Source organism: Odontesthes bonariensis, chromosome 18 (genome assembly GCF_027942865.1).
Source record: "Odontesthes bonariensis isolate fOdoBon6 chromosome 18, fOdoBon6.hap1, whole genome shotgun sequence".
NCBI classification, from domain to species: Eukaryota; Metazoa; Chordata; class Actinopteri; order Atheriniformes; family Atherinopsidae; genus Odontesthes; species Odontesthes bonariensis.
The window spans coordinates 10,320,068-10,340,502 of record NC_134523.1 but is presented as its reverse complement, the minus strand read 5'-3'; the positions used below and the strand labels follow the sequence as shown (position 1 = coordinate 10,340,502).

The following is a 20,435-nucleotide window of genomic DNA, read 5'->3' as shown; positions in this document are numbered from 1 at the left end:
GTAAACTTTTACGAAGGATTGGTCCGAGGATAGCATTGTTTCCTTTTATGTTGCACTTTACCACCATGAGAAGTGAAGGAGGACATGCACAGACCTGAGCAAAGGGAGTACCGACTTTCAGTCTGGGATCATGGTCTGCCTTCACAGCCAAGGGTTTACTGCTGGAGAGAACATAGAGGTTGCTGTGTCCATTCAACTCTGTATGCATGCACGTGCACCCACCCACACGCAGAAAAAGCACACACACACACACACACATGCGCGCACGCTCACATACTAGTTCAGTTTGTGGCACGTGCGACACAAACACCTACTTTTTTTTTTATAGTCGTCTGTGTGTGTTGAACCAAATGCTGCTGGAGTATCAATCAAAAGAGTTTTCACTGCAGTGGAATAACTGTACACTTCTTTTCACTGGTTTAGTAAATACACACTTTGCACTGCTCAGACATATATCTTAGTCATGTCTGGAGTGAACACTTTTTCTTTGCCTCCCAGCATGCCTGTTCTGAGTAAGAATATTTGAATTTCAGTCTCCTTAAGGAGCTCTAGACTGAGGAGCAGGAAAAAAGATGATAAATCTGTGTATGCTTGGCTTTAAACTGTGTGCAAACATGACTGTTGAGGAAAGGTTTCGTGGGTGCTCCACCTGCTATTGACAGAAACTGCCACATGCATAACAGTGAAAGAGGATTTAAGCAAGTGGGGCGTTAAAATAAAGCATGTTCGCAATTATATTCATCCTGAATCAAGCAACCGACTACTCAAGTGATGTCAGTGGGTAAGAATAGTGCACACATACTGGATAAAAACACTACTGTGTTCGTAAAGATTTACATTGAGCTCTGTGTTGTGTGGGTGTGTTGTGAACACACAAAGCTGGGTCTTTGACTGGATGTAGAAGAGGATCTGGGCAGCAGGATTTGACATCAGCTTACTTCCTGTCAATGAGTGCGGGTCACATGGTAAGTGCGTGGGCGCAAGATAGTGGAATGCGTTAAAGGGGTGAGGCTCCCGCCACCAGAAACACACACACACAATGACAGGCACACACAAATTCACACACAGGACTACTTGCAACGGCACAAATGCTGCTATAGAAGAGGACGTTTTCACACTGTTTTGTCTGACTGCGGGTGGAGAGGGCTGAGGCATTCTTCAAGATTCACACTGACTCAGTCTATGCACTCTGGGACAGACAGTCAGTTCACGAAGACTGACACACACACACACACACACACACACACACACGCTGCATAGGCAACAACAAGTCAGATCCAGTGTGATGAAAGGGTTCAACAGTGCAGCTGTAAAAAACTGTCATTCACATGAGAACGTACAGGAAAACATGCGCCTGCTTACACCCACCCACACACTGCGTAGCATGTCCAGGATTCTATGCTCCCCACTCATATAAATCTGAGTGAATGAAAATATGTCATCCAATCATATCACCGTCAGGCTTTGCAGACATCCACACCCCTTCTCTTTACTCCCTCACTGCTCCACTTAATCCCACTTTCTTTTTTGTGAGGCCGCTGACATTCTCCTATCATCAACCGCAAACTCTACACCCACACTTCTCTTTATAAACATATACATTTATTTGCATATATGAAGCGCCAGTGGCATTGTATGTGTGCTCATCCTGCACTTCAACATCCTCTCTGATGAAACTGAGGGGCCCCTTTAGCATTACAACACAGCTATATTTACCTTTTCACCACAGTGAAAAGGGAAAATAATATGAATGGGGGCCTGCATATCACACAGGCTAGTGACACCCTATGTGGCCCCACTGTAACGACTGCTCCAGACAGACAGACACACACACACACACACACACACACACACACACACACACACACACACACTCAAGCACGCTCATATGCCAATAGTGTGTCCTTGATGTGGGCTGGTGTGCTGTGTCTGCACTGAGCGTCTGCAGCTGGAGGCCAAGGCTGCAAAAAGAGAAGAGGAGAAGAAGGATAAAACAAAAAGGAAGACATAGATACAGAAGGCAAGAAAAGATTTTGAGGGAGAGAGAAAAAAAAACAGAGAGATGCATCATAAATGAGGGTGAGGTGTAGTAAGAAAATGATTTGGAAGCTCAGAGAACAAAATAATAGAAGGAGAGGGTGGAGGAACAGCTGGAGGCTGCAGGAGGTAAGCGGTCCGGAGCGATAGAGTTTTGGGTGAAATGTTGCAGAAATGGAAAACATGACGCAATTTAGCACAGTGAGAGCCCCCCAATAAGAAATTATCTGGATCTGGTGTGTATTGGTTCTGGGCAGGTGGCAATATCATGCTGCAACCAAGTTTTGTGAATACTCTTCATACAGCCTCATTAGACCAGACTGGATCCTCATAATCTACCTAAAACGCACATTTCAGACAGGAAGCATGGCCAGGGATTTACCCACAGCAGATATTCTCCCACACATACAAATTCACACTGCAGCTGTGATACATTTACTGCATTTCTGTAGCATATTAAGCCTGGTTTCTTATTGTCTTCTCCATTTTTAATCATGTAGCTCTTTGGTCAGGATGTGGATGTACTTTTCTAACTCATTAGTCATTAGGCAGGAGTCCCATCAAAACATCAGAGCATAAGCTAAAACGTCCTAACCCAGCTGTTTGGCAAGGACTGTTTATTTCTCAATATCCCCTTGTCTTTTGTTGTTCCGTGTTGAATGAAAACACACAACAGCTCTCATGTAATGCTTCTTTTGTATTTAGCGACTGCTCTTAATGGGACCGACCCACCTTGCAGGAATAATCCTAAATACTTTAAGTACCAATGACACAAACAATCAGCAGTGAGGGAATTCATAAAAATGTTACTATCATCATTATTATCATGAATTAATTAATTAATTTATCTCATATTTGATTTATTCTTTTATTTACTGTCCTGCAGAAAACTGAGCAACAATCCTCAGCTTTTTAGCAGTGCATTGTTCAGATAATTCTGCAAGTTAAAATAGGGCTATTATGTTCAGAAGAACTCCAAAATAGAAAAGAAATATAGAAAAGAAGAAAAAAAAAAAGAATAAGAAAATGCAAACTTAATTTCCTCTGAAGAATTAAACATCAGGTTGATATCAGATTCAACATAAAGGAGCAATATCTAAGTATAATAATTTGTGACCATGAGATTACCAAATAAAAATTGACTAAAAGTTTTAGAGGATGCTTTTAAACTGAGAGTAAAGTTGAAAGTAGATTGTTTGCCGCAGGTCATAAACAAGGTATTTCAATCTCAGGGATCAGAAATAGAAAAACATGTCAGATAGTTACTCATATAATTGAGAAGATTTAGCCTATCCTATTGTTTTAAAAAAAAAGAAATGAATTGGAGTGCCTCGTAATTTAAAGCACAACAAAAGAGGAAATTTACTCAGCTTGAAAATCGCATAAAAATTGCAGAAATTTCGGTTTAAATAGTCAGTGGTTCTCTGGGGGACCAGAATCTTTTTTGAGGGACATGCCAGTAAAAGGTTTTAGAGGTGACGGCCCAAAGAGAGTCAATAAAAACTGTTGGGTGAAGCAATCATAAAAAGGTCCAACTCAATCTGAGGCTCATTTCAAAGTGATTTCACAGTTCATTTTGGTTGCCTCTGACACACTTTGTCACACCGCTTATGCACTGACCCCCCCTAGAGGCAAGAAGGAAGCTCGCAGGTTTAGTTGGTTAGAAAGAAAAACCTGGGGTGGGTAGGGTATAAGGAATGCAGAAATCTCATTTCTTTTATTTAAATGAGAACCTTTTCATTGTTTTGATCATTTTATTGATCAAAGTTAAAAATGGAAATTGTGAACCAAGAAGTGTCTCCAAAGACACAGGGCACGAATTTACTTTAAATTAGCCAAATCCTGCGTTCTGAAAAACAAATACTGTATTTACCTGATATAAAAAAAAAGAAGAAATCTCTGTCCTCGGTTTCTCCTTTAAATAAACACCCCGTGATTGAGTACTTGACGGCAGAAAAATTATCTGCTTCTTTCATGGTACCATCACCACGCCAGGCACTCATTTATTCAGCTTACAATGGTCTAATTCATTCACTGTGGAGTCCATTCCCAAACTAACTACATCCTTTCAGAGGATGGGCATCTATTGAAAAAAATAAATAAATAAAATCTTATACACATATCACTTCTTTTTTTTTATGTTAAAAGGTTAAACACAAATCGTCTCTGATTTATTCTCACAGAGCGTGTGCACAAGATAGGCGAATTTCTCTTGAGATATGGTGCCTCCAATTAATCTATCTCATGTTTCCCTCCAACCATTATTTCATGGACTGTAGCTCTCTGGCGTCTTTGGCAGACAGTGAGAAATTTCCTTCCTCCTGGGGAAAGCAAATACATAATAATATCTTTAAATACTTATCCTTGAGAGAAAAAAAATACAAGTTTCTGTTAATATAAACTTTCTGCAAACAGCTTGTGAAATCAGGATTAGCTAATGTATTTCCTCTATCTTCTGAGACTTTTTTTCCCCCTCCAATGTCTCCCTCAAGGTTGAAAGCAATATGAAAATCTTCGAAGGGACATTCCTCACTCAGTTTCACCCCCGTATCAGTCTCCATTTGTCCTCATATTTCTAGACTTACAACAGGTTCTTGGTAGAATAGCTGATTGCTGATCGTAGTGTCCACCAACAGCTCTGTGGCTTAAAAAAAAACTATGTGATGTTAGCTGCTAAACACTTGGTCTCACAGCCTAGGGCATGGAGACAGCAAACAGCTGGTGCATTATGAGGTAAAGAAACTCCGCTATCATTTTACAGTTTTATGTCTCAGTTTCTCTTTGACGGAGTTAGATCTTCTCCCTAAGGGAGGCTTTTTATGTATGTGTGTGCGTGCCAGGTGGACCTCTTCTTGCTCCGAGTGTCACTTTGGGAGGGGCCTATAGCTGCATGCAGCAAAGCTACAGTAGCTCCTCTTATTTCCCTGGCAAATGTTGTCACCACAACCAGTCACATTTCTCTCCTCCTCCTCCTCCTCATCCACCTCTTTTTCTTCCTCTTCTCTCCTCCGTCCTACGTCCCTCACTCCCTGCCTGCCCTTCAGAGGTCCCAGATATCCCTAAAGGATAAGATGCCATGGAGGCCACCGGAAGGACAGCGCTGTGGGTCTGCTCTGTTCTTTTTGTCTTAACAGGTGAGTGTTGTGCTTCAAAATGTTGTGCTGGGATGCTGTGCCTGAGTTGCCAGGGTTGTGTTTGTGCAACAATAGCAGTTACTGAGGTTGCCATGTTTGGTTGGTTGGTTGGTTGGTTGGTTGCCTGGTAGGGTGAAACTAAGAGGTCAGTTAAGGATTTTGTGCAAGTGCGTGTTGTGGAGTGGCCAATTGTTAATGTTAACCTTATGATTTTTTTTTTTTTGTCTTTAATGGGTTAGAGAAGCAGTGATACAATTCTCTTTGTGAATTTAAAAACAAAAAGTACAAAAATGGATCCCATCTGGCACAATTAGTCAGTCGCAGGACATGTTGTTCTGAATCCCATCAGACTTTTTTGTACGTAATTGTAAACTTTTAGGCAAAACTAAAGATTTATCATTGTTTTTTTTTTTCTTAGACTGAGTTATCTCATCCTCTTTGCAGCCCTTTTTAATCCAAATTTGACTCTTAAAGACCGTCTTGTGGAGTGGTTTCTTTTGCACGTCCTTTTCACAGTCATATCATCGTGACTTTACGAAAGTAGCTCTTCTGCTATTGCTGGCTGCAAATGAAGCTAAAAAGACACGGGCAGCGGAAAGGGGAAGTGACCAAACTACACTTCTGTGACTCAGAAATAACAAAATGGACGAGAGTCTCTCACACAAGGTGAATTGTTAAAAAGTCCCTCAAACATGGAATATCCCCTGCTTTGATGTTTGTATCATCAACCCTCCTTGAGAGGCTCTGTTTGTCTTATCAGAATAATGACAGAGGATAGTGGTGCTTGAGCACGCGCTGTCCGACTTTATTTAGTGTCCAAACAATTTGGATGTGTGTGTGGGTGATAAGGAGCAGGTGCTGTTGGGTCTCCACATGTGGCCGCTTCAGTGCGTGTGGGTGGGTTTGCTAAACGAAGATATCCTCTCACCTCAAAGCCCATTGTCAGTGTAATCTCCTCTCTATCACCACAACATTATCCATGGTGTTTGGGGACAACAGTGAAGGAGCGGGCTGGGCACACTTCTCCTCATTCTGCCTTTTCGCTAGCTCTCAGCTGGCGTAAACACAGGCACACTCCTGCTAACTACAACACACACACACACACACACACACACAAGCACGCACAGAAACTGGCCTGCGGGCTTGAGAGTGGAACGTGTCGCAGTGGTGTGTTTGCACGGCATGTATTATTTAGGACATAACACCAGACACACAGAGGATGTATTGTGATGAGCAACTTGGGCAGCAGTTAACAGAAACCGGGCTGACACATGCACATGGAGGTCAGGTGGTGGAAATAGGGATCAACCCGAGAGAAAGGCAGAGAAGAGGATGGAAAAGACAGATCAGAGAACTATGAAAAAAAAAGAAAATCTAATCTTACCTTTCTTTTTGTTTTTAAGTCTTTATGCAAATCAGAGGTTAATTGGAAATGTCAAAGAGAAAACAAGGAAAATGTGTTCAGGTACATCTTCCTGTCGTTACGCAATGTCGTAATGCTGAAACGGCTGAGGACGAAGATACACAAACAGAAGTGAGACTCGCACGAGAAAGAGGAACTTTAGAATACTATGAAAATACGATGAACAAAAAGAGTGAGATTTTGGGTGAGTTTCACAGCATAATTGCTTACTCACATGCGGTTGTTTAACTCAACCTGGCATCCACGCAAGCACAACCATTTTATCACACTTTTCAAATTTCAGTCGTAACATTAATATCATTGGTGGCACAGAGGGAAGCTGAAATTGACTGTGGAATACATATTTACATGACGGATTGGACGATGCTACATAGAAGATTGAAAAATTCTAATTGATATATGCTAAAGAACCGTGACTTTGAATTCTATTTGTGTTGTTTCCAAGTTGTCTGCTTTGGGTCACTGACCAGTGAACAAACCGTCCTAGCAACCAGTCGCAGGTTAAACTGACAGAGAGGCACAATGGATCAACAATTGTAGTAATTTCAGCAAGGCCGAATGCTTGTTTCGTGGAAAGTCAAGATCAGACAGGCCCCATCCTTAGTTGGCAGCAGTGATGCCCTGTGGTGAGCTGTGTCAATATTAACTCCCTACAGTTTCAGGACATGGACATGGTGAAAAGCAGGATCCAGAAAACAAAACAAAACAAAACAAAAAAAAACGGTCCGTTTCGGTTTAATTTTATCCCTTCCAGTTGGTCTGGTCGGTGACACAATGGCTGAAACTGTTTTTTTCCCCCCCAAAACTCACAATGTAATTTTTCATACAGGAATTATGTTATCAGTTTTGGAGTGTGAAAAAGTTACATTTACAGATTGTGAGACAGCAGTAGCCACAGTTGCAATAGACTGTTGTCACACACATAACCTGTTTGTAGTTACCTGTGATGGGTTGACAAGGTGGAGGGTCAAACCCAGGGCACAGCCAAGAAAAAAAAAATCCAACAGGTAAGGTTTATTAAATGAAGCAGTGATCAAAACCAGAAAGACTGTCAACAAGACAAAATTCACTGGCGCAAAGGCAAAATTTAGAAGCAAACATCAATGACTAGGACAGGGCAAAAAAGCTTAGGCATATATATAAGCGAGTTGAGGTCATACACTTACAAGAAATCCTACACGATGTGCTCCTTGTGACCAGGAACAGAGATAGCCTGGCAGCAAACAACAGAGGCAGGGGTGTATGTACACATAGTGAGTAAATACTGATTACAACCAGTGGCAGTGTGGGTGGCAGAAAAGCAACAGTGAAGTAATTAACTAAACACAAAGCAGGTGTGAAGCAAATACAGGAAGCAAAAAGAGCAGAAACGAGCAGGGACAAAATCAACAGCAAAATAAAACAGGAAGTGAATGAAACTTGGATTGAAACGAGAGAAGACGGACAGTTTTAAAAGCGCGTGTCATACAGGTGCGCTGTAATGATGGAGGGCTCAAACACAGAGGAGGCTCTGGTTGCTGGCAGGAATAGAAACAAAACAAACAAATCAAGAAGGAAGAAAAAAGGTGATGCATTAAATCACAAACTCCGAAAAGTCGAACTGGAACGAGGTAAGGACAGAGCTACTATGGCATGAGGGGAGAAAACATGGCAAAAAGCTATTACATCAGAAGCTGTCTCGGACACAAAGGATAGCCTGGTGTATATGAGGTAAAAAACTTAATCAAACACAGCAGGTATGGCAATAAGAAATTAGGGCCAGGCGTATGGGGAGAATAGAAAGCAAGATTAGCTGAAACACAATGAACAGATTCTGGAATATGATGAAGAACCAGAAGAATAAAATAAGCAACTTACCATAAAGATTGATCAGCACCAAACACAGAACCCATATAATATGGAAATGACTATGGAACTACATAAAACCTTTATCATACCCACAGACCCTGATACCATGACATTACCAATATTGATCCATACTTTGGTGTTTCGGTCAATAATGGACAGATTGGAACCAGACCAAGCAAATGTAGCTGCTTCATAAGCTTACCATCTCACCCCACGTGCTTTAAAACTCTTTTTTTTTCTTCATGTCAGCAAGGTTCACATGGACATGCAAGCACGGATAGAAATAATGATAATAATAAAAAAAAGTCACAAACCAACCTATGCTGACACTTTTTGAAGGAAAGTCTAAAGAATCCAGATATTTCCCCAAAAGCATTGGGGGGAAAAACAGAGAACGAAGAGGTCCAAGTCAGTACCAAGGTTGTCTCATAGCCGGTGGATTTTATGACGAGATTATTGTGCAGCTTGTTGTTTGGCCTTAGAGTTTCCAAAAGTAATTTATTGCAGGTTTAAATGTCATAACCTTGCTGTTCAGCCCAATTTGTTCATTGATGTCAGGAACTACAAGAGAGCAGGCTGGAATTGCATTTTCTTTTCTTTTAATTTCTTTTTTCCTTAGTTTCTATCAAACAAAGTTGTTCCGAAACATCCACTTTACGTTCTTTTATAATGCATTCCTCAAGAGACACATGAAACACACGTTTAAAGAAGAGAATATGTCGACATTTGGCAAAATTGGTACTTAGTATTTTTGAACTGAGATCTAATGACTTACCTTATGTAATCTGTTTTCCTCCTTCTCACTTAATCTTTTTCTATTATCTCCACTAACTCAGAGGTCAGCTCCAAATTAATCAATATCCCTTCACTGGTTCATCATGGCATCGAAGGGAAGTCCCTGCTTCTGTCTGTTGAGACCCACTTTCCATTGGATGAAGTTGAGATCCAGGGAACTTGGTCTCACACCAAGCTGAGTGGCACCAGGACCACATTGGTCACATTTACCAAAGACGTTTCAATCCCTAACATGGTGTACAGCGACAACCTTGTCTTCAGAAAACCCAACGTGTCTTTGCTGATCCAAAAACTAAACCAAGACGATGAAGGGGATTACCACCTGAGCCTCAACATAAAGTTTCATAACAAAACAGGACTGGTTATCAAGGAAGAGAGAACTGTTCATGTAACAGTAGACGGTGAGTTACATGTTTGCCTGATCTGATTATTTATGATTGGATACTGCCGAAAATTTTCCAACCCCTCTTTTTCTTTTCTTTGTTCTAGTCCCTGTCTCCTCTCCAGTCATTGCGAAGAGCCCATCTTATGCAGTCATAGAAGACAAAGCAAATGTAACTTGGACTTGTTCTGTTAAGAGAGGGACAAGAGTTGCGTTTCAGTGGCTTAGGGATAATGTCCCACTGGCTCCCAGTGAGAGATACCACTTCACTCACGACAACTCCACGCTGCTTATCAGCCCTGTGAGAAAAGAGGACAAGGGAACGTATCGCTGTGCGGTCAGCAATCCAGTAAGCCAGAGCCGGGACAGCAGATCGGTGGAACTCAATGTGTACTGTGAGTAGATGTGTCTATTTCCTCTCCTCCCCTTTACCTTCTTAACAAAAACCCATCCCAGCTGGAGTTTTTCTACCCTTCATAGAAGATGTTGTGGTGAAAAAATGATTTGTAACAGACAGATTCTCAAAAGAGAATCTGATATATATGAAAAAATGCTGCAGATCTTTGTACATTTTCATGGAAAAGTACCTGCAATGAATACCAGCGGAAAATATTGCAGTGGGTGAGATTACTTAAACGGCAGGTTTTTTTGTGACCATGACACTGGGAAAGATGAGCCAAATTCAACCCCTATCTTAGAAACAGCAAGTTGACTTCAACACTTAACGTTTGGTTTTGATGTAGCGCTGTCTATGTATCGGAATCAACAGGAAGTTTCAGTTCTATTGGAATCTCTGATGTCTCTGATATGAGTGTGATAAATACAATGCCAATTTTGAAATTTGCTGTGGTTTTCAGAGGCAACACTGTCAGTTAGAGGAAAACAAGTTAGTTAACAAGCTAACAATATTCATTTAAAGATATATTTATTTTTCTAAGTGGGATCGTGTGAAGTACTGAGGAAAGGTCAAGGCACTTTTGGTGGAGAAGTCAGGGCCTTCTCCGTTTGGGGAATCTGGGAGGAATTCTGATGGGGAAGCAAAGCTAACAGCAACATTTTTGGCATCAAAAAGACATTAAACGGTGTCATTGCTGTTTGAGTAAAAGATTTTACATGGCATCATTTTTGCATCAGTTAGGATCTTGTGCTATGTGTCATTGCACACTTATTGGCTGGGAAACGTATCCTGATGCTGATTTTCCAAGCTGAGAGCACTCTTACTGCTATCTTCTGCAGATAAGACAATGACCACTCATAAATACTTCACACGGTGCCACTTTGAACTAGTTTAGAGTTCCTGTTCCAATAACAAGCTGTAGAGCAGGGGTGGCCAATCCGCGGCTCCTGAGCCGCATGCGGCTCTTTGTCTGGTTTCATGTGGCTCTTACGTTCATATCAACATTTGTGGGGGTTTTTTAATGTGCGTATTCGCTTCGTTTGAGTTCAATACGGCAGCGGTCTCCAACCTTTTTTGCCTCATGGACCGGTTTAATGTCAGACAATATTTTCACGGTGTGGTGGATAAATAAAACGATACGACCGACACAGACATTGTGGTATTTAGTAAATATAATAATAAACTTGAATCCACTGTGTACTTGTATGTAACTTTATTAGCAGCGTCCTCCTAACATAACGACTCTCTGCCTCCTAACGCTCTCTGGTCGCTATGGTAACGCTTAAACATGCCTTCAAAATGCAGCTTTCTTTTTCTTGGTGGTCACAGCCTCTTCTTCTGTCTCCTCACTGGGAAGAAGCTTTCCAAACACGCCTGTTTTTGACTAATTTTGCTCGGTTCGTGGGTTTAATATCAGCGTTGATGCATCACGTGACCGAGACGAGAGTTAAGAGTCAAGAACAGACGGATGTAACGGAGAGAATTCGGTCATTTTTCTAAATAATGTGGCTATTTGTGGTCACACAGTAAAAAATGCCGCTCTTAGTCTCTGACCGGTTGGCCACCCCTGCTGTAGAGTATGTCTACTTTTGAGTTTTTGCTTTTGCACGTTGCCCTGGAAGTATTGGTCATATGTAAATTTCTGGGAGATCAGCCTACTCGCCGACAGCTGAAAACATATGGCTCTTAGGGGAAGGTATTTGCATGGGAGCAGGTTTATCTCACAGGGCTCTCTTCTACCTTAAAAAGTGTAGATGCACTGATAAAACTTTCAGTTTGAGGTTGAACAAAGAGCCTGATCTGTGAATTCATTTGAATCTTTCCATTTCCACAAAACCCATGATTCTGAATCGATGTCCTCTGTAATACATTTCATTAGATATTTCTGACTTCAGGTTCCCAACCAAATTCTTAATCCTTTAATGCCCTGCTCTTGTGTCTGGTAGAGCTCATTTTTCAGCCACTACATAGTTCTCATAAAAATTGTGGGGATAAGCCCGCATGAGCCATTGCCACCACTCAAATTAGGTATGTAAAGTTAAAAGCGTTTGCATATTATGGTATCATTTTGCCAAATTTGGATGTTTTCACCATAAAGTGATGTCTCGAACATTTGTTAAAATCAAAGATTGTAATTATTCTTGCTCTAAGGAAAATAAACTATACCACGAAAATTTATACATTTCTTTTTTCTCAGTGAGGACATTAAAGGGTTAAGTATCTGATGTAAATAACTCGATAAAGTCATAATTTATGCTGGCATTGGCAGCGTGTGTTTGATAAGTGGAAATGTATGTTGTTTTAATGCAATATTTCTAGCTATTTACTTTAGCTCTAAGTAAAAAGGGGGAGAGAATTTGACATCTTGTGTCGGTATCGTCTTTCGTCTTTGACGGCTGCCCTGATACGGATTCTAAAACTTTAAAGTTCTTCAAAGTTTTTGACAGAACAGTATAATCCTAGTAATGTTAGCATTGTATTACAATGTCACAATTGTAGTATTTGGAGGAGTTTGATTCATGTTATACTGTTGGACAAATAACTAATTTTCATTAAATCCTAATGACAAGTAATTTGCTTTCTGTTACGTGAAAGTTTTCCAGCACATACTCAGGCGTGCCCTATTCCAACTTTGCTGTTAAACACACTGTGCAACTAAAGGTATCTTCAGAAATTGGAGACAGCATTGCTGGCTTCATCAGTTTGTAAGAGTGACAGTATTCAATCAAGACATATGCCCCTTTTTCATCAATGCTACTCAGAGCTCTATGTGGACATACCCTAAACAGTGAAAGAGAGGACCAAGGTATATGCAATATTTGTCATATGCACAAGACTGGACAGCAGATAACAAATAAATGAGGGTAATAATGTCTTACACAACTGCACCTTTACAAAGTTGTTGTATTTCCTTGCACACAACTTGGAATATTCCATCTGACTTCAGAGCCATCATAAGAAATTGTATGCAAGGCTCTCTGTGGATGACCCCATACCCATTCATTTGTTGTAACAGGCAGGATTATACACTGACTTGATTTGTTGTACACATGCTTGTCAAACTGCTTTCTGTACATAGCGGATCTCCTGCTCTCAATGTGGAAACCATTGTAGAACAATGTATATTTCTGCGGTGGGCCAAACTTGCCTGAGTACATATCCCCTACCCAATCAACAGGATTCACACATATGCATTTTAGATTTCATTGGTCTTGTTCTTTATTCAGTCCGAGTTGGATGACAAACTCAACTGACGACCTGCTGCTCTGCTTAGCTAATGTTGCTTGCCATGGAATGTTGGCAAAAGTCAACTTTTCAAGCTTCACCTCAATAAAAAGGCATGATCCCATGGCTGATCGTAGCTTGATTCTCCAAACCGCAGGCATGCCAAGCTTTAACACAATGCATTTTGGGAGTCCTGCTGTCCTGTCCAATCAACATATAAATGTCATGTAAGTGTCTGTGATGCAACATCCGGTTTGGTCCGGTTCTGATGAAGTCTCGCAAGTGTTAGCTTATTTTTGACACCAAGATGCTTTACACAGAGTTTGTAATCGCAGAGAAATACCCAATTCATTTTGGGAATGTCATTTTCGAGCTGGAACCCCAGAAAGACTCCTGGGGCTGAACAGGTTAAATACACCTATTTATGGACGACTCAGCTCACCTATCTGGTTATATCCTGAAAGCCAAACCTGTGACATTGTAGTTAAGGATGAATACAAATTCAGCATAAACATTCAAACAAAACTGAGGAAGATATTTTCTTTGCTGTAATGTTACTGTTTATATATGGTTTGGAAATATACATTGAATTTAACAGAGCAAACTGTCATTTTCCCCGAACCCCCCTACAGATGGCCCCTACAACTTGGAGGTGAACTCTGGGCAGGGCCTTCGGACAGGGGAGGTGTTCACCATCAACCCTGGAGAGCTGGTCTTTTTTGACTGCCAAGCCGACTCCAACCCACCAAACAGTTACGTCTGGATCTCCAAGAACCGCAATGCAACTCAAATAATCACTGAGGGCCCACGGCTGGAGGTGCGCTCCTACAGACTCGCCCAGGCCGAAGAGTACCTGTGTCGTGCCTTCAACAATGTGACACAGAAACAGGACGAGGCCCAGTTCACTCTGGTGGTGGCCAGCTTAGGAACAGGTGGGTAGTGGGTGGAACACGGCAAGAGAGAGCAGAGCGTGGGTACCTTTTTGGGAATCCTCTTAGATAAACACTCTGTAAACACTGCGTCATGCCAAAAGCAGAAGACTCTGATAAGCTTTAAAAGATGACACTTGCCAATACTCAGTGGCTAGCTTTGGGAACAGGTGGTCTGATAAAATGCTGTAGCAGAAGCATTGTTCTGCACAACAGCTGAGTAGCGAAGCAGTTTATGGGTATAACATGAAATATGCATGGCTAATCTGAATCTAAGGTTTTATCTCTGTTGCTAGGTTCCAGCGCCTGCAGTCTGTGTTAGAGTTCAATGACTGGGAAAGTAAACAGTGCATGACAGCTGTTGTATTTGTTGACTAAGTTTTAGAGCATTTGGAGTTTCTGTGTGCTTAATGTGACATTGATATGTTGTCTTGGTGACACTGAGTAAGGCGCATTGATGTTCACTGCTGAAACTGGCTATTAAGTTTGATGAGTGAGCGGAAGTTGTGTCAGAACTTTATTTCTATTGACATCAAAATATCTCGCAAAACTGTAACAAGAGGATCTTCTAATGACTACATCTTCAGAAAATATTTTAGCCATGTTTGGAGAATCAGGGAAGAATTCAGACAGGTGAGCTGAGTTACAAGCTAGTCAGATTTCCGAGCAGTTTGAGCCAGTGCTATACACAGTGAAGTTAGAACGTGTCACTTTTGCATTGAACAGATCTTCACTTTTTCACTATTTTCCTAACTGAAGAATGTCAAAAGATAGTTTGTGTTTGTGTTTTCCCACGCTTTTCATTCATTTGGACTTTTATTACTGTCATCTTTACTGTCTCTTCAAAATCTTCCGTCCTCTTAGTAGCTCTTTAAATACTTCTAAATCAATTAAGTCACATGGTACAAACCAAACAACAGATACAACAGTAGAACAGCAATTTCTGTGTTGTGAGTTAAAAGTGAAATAACTTCAGTAGAGTATATGAGGATACATCATCTTTCGATTCCTGTTAGAAAGGGTCATCATATGGCAAGCACAACTAACAATTAACATATTCCTAAAGAATACTCATATTGGCCTTTTTGAACTGACCAGTATGTTTTGCTGCTTAGCCTCCCGCATGCTTCTCCAAACTTAGAAACCTGCCAGATGCAGTTTGTTGTGTGGCTGAGGAGGCTATCTGATTATACCTTAGGTCAAAGAAACATTCAAAAGACAACTTAAACATATTTCAAGATTTGAATTAATGCCATGCATGGGAACTATAAGATAAATGCTAACGTCATCATATCTTAAAGTTGCCATTAAGATTCACCCCCTGAGGACCGTGAATGTCAACAGTTCATGGAAATCTAGTAAACCCTGACATCCATAGAGTCATGCTGTTAGCTTTCTGAAAACCTTTGTGCTCGCATAATTCATATCATTGTTGTTTATTAACAGGCAAAGAGAAGCACACCCAGGACGGTGGATCTTTGTCTCAGCTGGCAGCCATTGCTGTCAGCTCTTTTTTTATTTTCGGCTGCATGCTGCTGTTCTTCCTCAGGAAAACGTGCCATCCCAAGAGAGGTGAGACACTATCTTGCTTTTGCTTCAATATAAGAATTTTTCTCAAGATTGTTTTTTATAATACTCATGAATTCAGGCTTACGAGTAAGTCCTGCATTCTATTTGACATGTGCAAAACCTAAAATGTGGAAATCTGAGCTGAGATGTGAATATTATCGCTCTAAGATTCCAATCTTTTCCTGGCATGTTGGTTTTGTGAGCTAAGTTCTTACATGTTGAAGATACTATGAAATGTAAATAACTTGCAAATGTAGTCAAACAGAAAGTAAACAGGGCACATTAACGTCTCTATTTGAATAAGGCAAGGTAATGTTTATGCATGTATTAATGATTATTTCTTTCTATCACTCTGATATCAACAGTGCTCATGAGCATTTATAACAGGTAAGTGACTTTAGCATTGAATCAACACCGACATTTATCACCATGCCTTTGAAGCAAATATGTTTTAATTAACTGCTTCATTTGATTGTTTTGGCAGACCATTTGCAGAGCAGAAAAGGCCTCATCGTTCAGGTAAACTGCTGTTTTTCTATAGATTTTTTTTACCTTCCAGCATGGTCAAACAATGTATTCATTAAGGTCACCCGCATAACAGATTATGATCTCTTATCTACATAGAAACACGCTTGACATTATAATTTGTAAGACATTATTGTAAGAATAATGTATTGTAGAAAGCCTGGAGGTCTAGCTTTACTTCAAGTCATTACTGAAAAACAGGTTTGACATAGTAGGAACCTAAACATGGGCAGGATAATTGATTTCAGTCGAAAAACATATGTTAGAGTGACATAAGAAATATACATTAACAGGCCATGAGGATGCAACAGAGGATTTCGGCATCTATGAGTTTGTCTCCATACCGGGGAAAATGGAATCTACACAGGTATTTAACATGTTGTACACTGACATTAAGTATATTTGTACGATAAGCAACAAGCTCGCCCATAATTATGGTTTTAATTTTCCAACACATCACGCTTTCCCAGGTGTCAAGCAGGTCCCTCTCTCGCCTCGAGTCTATCCAGGATATGCACACCACCATCTACGATGTGATCAGACATGTTCCTGAAACCCCCAGTCACAGTTTGCTCAAGTAACCCCCGGCTGGAAAGTTGAGATACAACTTAAGGTCGTTTCACTTGAAAACTTCTGTGTAGCTTTATTCTCTCAAGTCTCTGCTGTCGAAGGCCGAAGCTCTGGGCTTGGTGGCCCAAATGTTTTTGCACAAGGGAAGAGGGAGACTCATTGGAGTACACAATCTGATCGTGCACTGTTTTATTGTTTTATTGAGTCTGGGACATGCATTAAATGTCTTTTACTGATATAATTGTGAGGTAAAAACATACGCATTGCTTGGTTTCTTTTTAAATGTGAAAGTGTAAATGAAGTTGAAACAATTTATCATTTACGTACAGTAGTGAAATCTTATTAAATCAAAGCAAGTTAGTTGCCAGTTTAATGACATTTTGAAGATCTTATAAAGCAAAACTTCCCAAAATCACACACACCGATTACTTCTAAAATATAGTCAATTTATTATATGAGTTTAATATATTCTTAATCTAACCTTTCCTGCTAATAGAGTATGTTTTTTGAGAAGTGTTAAAATGAATGTGTTTTCTTGTATGAAATTAATTCTGGTAGAATGTAAATATTGTACATGGATTATCCTGAAAAGTCTTTATATATTATTCTGTTACTACATTTTTCTCAAATTCATTTATTCCTACAGAAACTCACAATGATTCCCGTGATGGGAAAAAGAGAAAATAAATCTGGTGATCTGTTTTTCGAAGTTGATCCAAACTCCTGTATTTCCCGTGTTTACGGCTGGAGAAATAGTGGAAAAGATTTTACTGAAGCAGATGGAAAAAGGGACATTTTCTGTCTGGATTTCATCGGAGACCTCCCTTTTACAGGCTCTTGAATTTATTTGGGGCCCCAACAAGAATAGATCAACATTTTTTTTATTGGGAAAAATGTTGTTTTTTTCCCCCATAGCTTTTCTAGTCCTTAACATTACCCAGTCCGGGCCACTTGGATGACTAACCCTCCACCCCATCTCTTATCATCCATTTTAACAATAACAAAAATACACAAGATGCCTTGTCAGTGTAACTTGTAACTTGTGACTAATGCCAGCATTTTAATAAGTTGATAAAGACGAGGGGGATTTCAGTTTTTCAATCGACTTAAAAGTTCATATTTAAAGAGGTCGTTGCACCTGCAACCTTGCAGAGAAGTTACAGCTTCAACTAAGCTTTCAGTGTTACCCAGACCTTACTCAATATGTCACTTATGGAGGGAAAATTATATGGTTTTATTAATACAAATACCATTATCTATGCGGCTTATCTGACTCGTATTTAATTCTCTAACTGATTCTTGATGCAAGGAAACAAGCCCATTTGCACAGTTCGTTTTCTTTTAACGTATTTAGTTGATTACAGAAGACTATGTACCCTACTGTAAATATGGGTCCTCTACTGTGAGCACTGGTGCAACAAATTCTGTGAAGACAAGGTGACTTTCATTCACCCTTTCCTCACTCATCACTTTCCCGTCTGTGCAGGAAGTGTGAAGAGGTTTAGCTGTGCTGTCTGAAGCTTGAGAGCTAACGTTAGCGGTAGCAACAGTCTTTTGGGCCACATTTAGGCTTTCTCTGTTAAAGAAAAATGTGCCAGCTTATGGTGCTGATATGATTATTATAATGCAGAATATAGGAACGGATGATCTGCTTGGTTGGTAAACATTAGCAGTAGCACTTGTGTTGCACAAATACACAACAATTTTAGTACTGAATTACGTGTTATTTAGAAAGATTTCTGTGTTTTGCTGGTAAAATAGTAACTTTGCAGACAACTAGCGCTGCTCCCACCTTCCTTTCTGAAATGTTGCCATGTTTTTGGCTCCTTCTTCCTTTCTGCCATAACTTTATTGTTACTGCAGCACATATTGACACACGTGACATTGTTGATTTACCCACAGCATGCACTGTCACTGCACCTGCCGGCATCGATAAAGGAGTTGATGAGATTAATGGCATTCGATTTCGATGTAAAATATAGAACCAGTTCTCTACTAAAACATGTTCTCACTTCTGTGTCACTTAGGTGACTTGTGTTTGGTCATTACAGTCTCTTCTGTCTGAAATGCTCCATTGTAAATGCTCCATCTTTGAAGCGTGGCAAACTAGCCACTTGGCAGGCATAATACAATTGTTTTTCATTGTGACACAAGTACTGCAAACTAGGTGTTAAAAACTGTTGAAGAGCAGCGCCTTCTGTCTGAGAGAATGACTCCCTTTAGTATGGACTTCAGCCCTTTCAATTGACTCATAAGTTATGAAATGCACTGAAGGGAAAGGCTTCAAGATCATAAAATCATGGAATCTTAAAAGTGTGTTTTTCTACTCCGAATTTCAGTCACAAAGGACTGATGTACATGCCTACCAGCAACTAAGTTACCATAGATTCTGGAAGCAATGCAGTTTTATAATCCCAACATGTTTGGACCTCTGAGTCGTGCCGAGGTTCCCTTGGCTTTGGTACTATGACGCTCTGGCTGCAATAATACCTGATTACATACATGAGCATGTACCTTAACAACCAACAACTATGTCTGCATAGAAATTGGATGAATTGCAGAAACATAAAATGCTAACACTTTATTTTAGCAGCTGGGCTGCTTCCTGGTATTGGAAAAAGTTTGCTTTCATGCCTTTCTGTCATAAAGTCGAGAGATATAGTATAAGATAGGAAGTCCATGCAATGAGGATGTTGCGGTGAATGAAAGGGTCAAATACAGGACTCTCGCCAAAGAGACTGGGACTATCATTTGAGACCAAAAGTCACTGACAGGATTTAATATTTTAATGTGTTTTTCATTGCAAACTTTTGTTTGCAATTCGGTCAAGTTTAGGCCACGAAGCCAAATATTATAATAGAGGAAAAATGTTTCCACTTGAACAGGAAGAAAATGGATCGCCAGAATTTAGTTTTCCTAACTGCCTACTAGGGCGTCTGTGTTTGACCCCGTTTCCGCAAATGTAGCATCTTTTTCCTGCTCACACTTACTGTAATGAAATGCTTCAATGAGGGAAATTCTTAACAACAATTAATCCATTATTGTACAGTTTTCATATCTGTCTTTGTTTTGTACTTTATTAAAACTGAACTGTTTACTATTCCGTGTCATTCGAATATGTGTTTATTGCCTATTACAACCAGTCAAAAATGATATAATTCAACATGTAACTTTTGATGTTACATTTGTGTCTTTCTTTATAAATGCCTTTTTTTGTGTGTGTGTGTAGAATGCTGTGAGCAGTCAGGGCTTGAAATGATCGCGTTGTCTTTCACACATTCTGAAAAATAATGTGGAAATAAGCAGGATAGTCAAAGCCAGGAAAGCTGTCAGTTGTTTTGCTGCTTCACAGTCAGCCTTTACCTGATGTCTTGGCTGCGATATCTCTTCTCCCAAGATTATGGGCCGTATTTATCGTTCCAAAATTGCAACAGAGTGCTTGTTCGTGTCAGCATTTGGTGTATAAGTATGCTGTGTACCTGGCGTAACGTAGAGGCTGGCAGTGACAGACGGATGGTTCAGCATGTGGGAGAGTGCCCTCCACCTGCTCCTGCTGACACTTTGTCACGAGTACATAGGGAAACGTGTGTGTGGGCTTGGT

General features: G+C 40.3%; 1 protein-coding gene across 1 annotated transcript; it reads left to right on the top strand.

The window, feature by feature from the left end:
• The first annotated feature begins 4,980 nt into the window (after positions 1-4,980).
• hepacam2 (HEPACAM family member 2) lies at positions 4,981-19,934 on the top strand. The gene is made up of 9 exons (XM_075449683.1): positions 4,981-5,171; positions 9,279-9,638; positions 9,727-10,014; positions 13,874-14,173; positions 15,617-15,742; positions 16,105-16,126; positions 16,224-16,258; positions 16,558-16,631; positions 16,735-19,934. Exons 1-9 carry the CDS (start codon positions 5,114-5,116, stop codon positions 16,843-16,845), a joined length of 1,374 nt encoding a protein of 457 aa, XP_075305798.1. The 5' UTR covers positions 4,981-5,113; the 3' UTR covers positions 16,846-19,934.
• Positions 19,935-20,435: the final 501 nt, after the last annotated feature.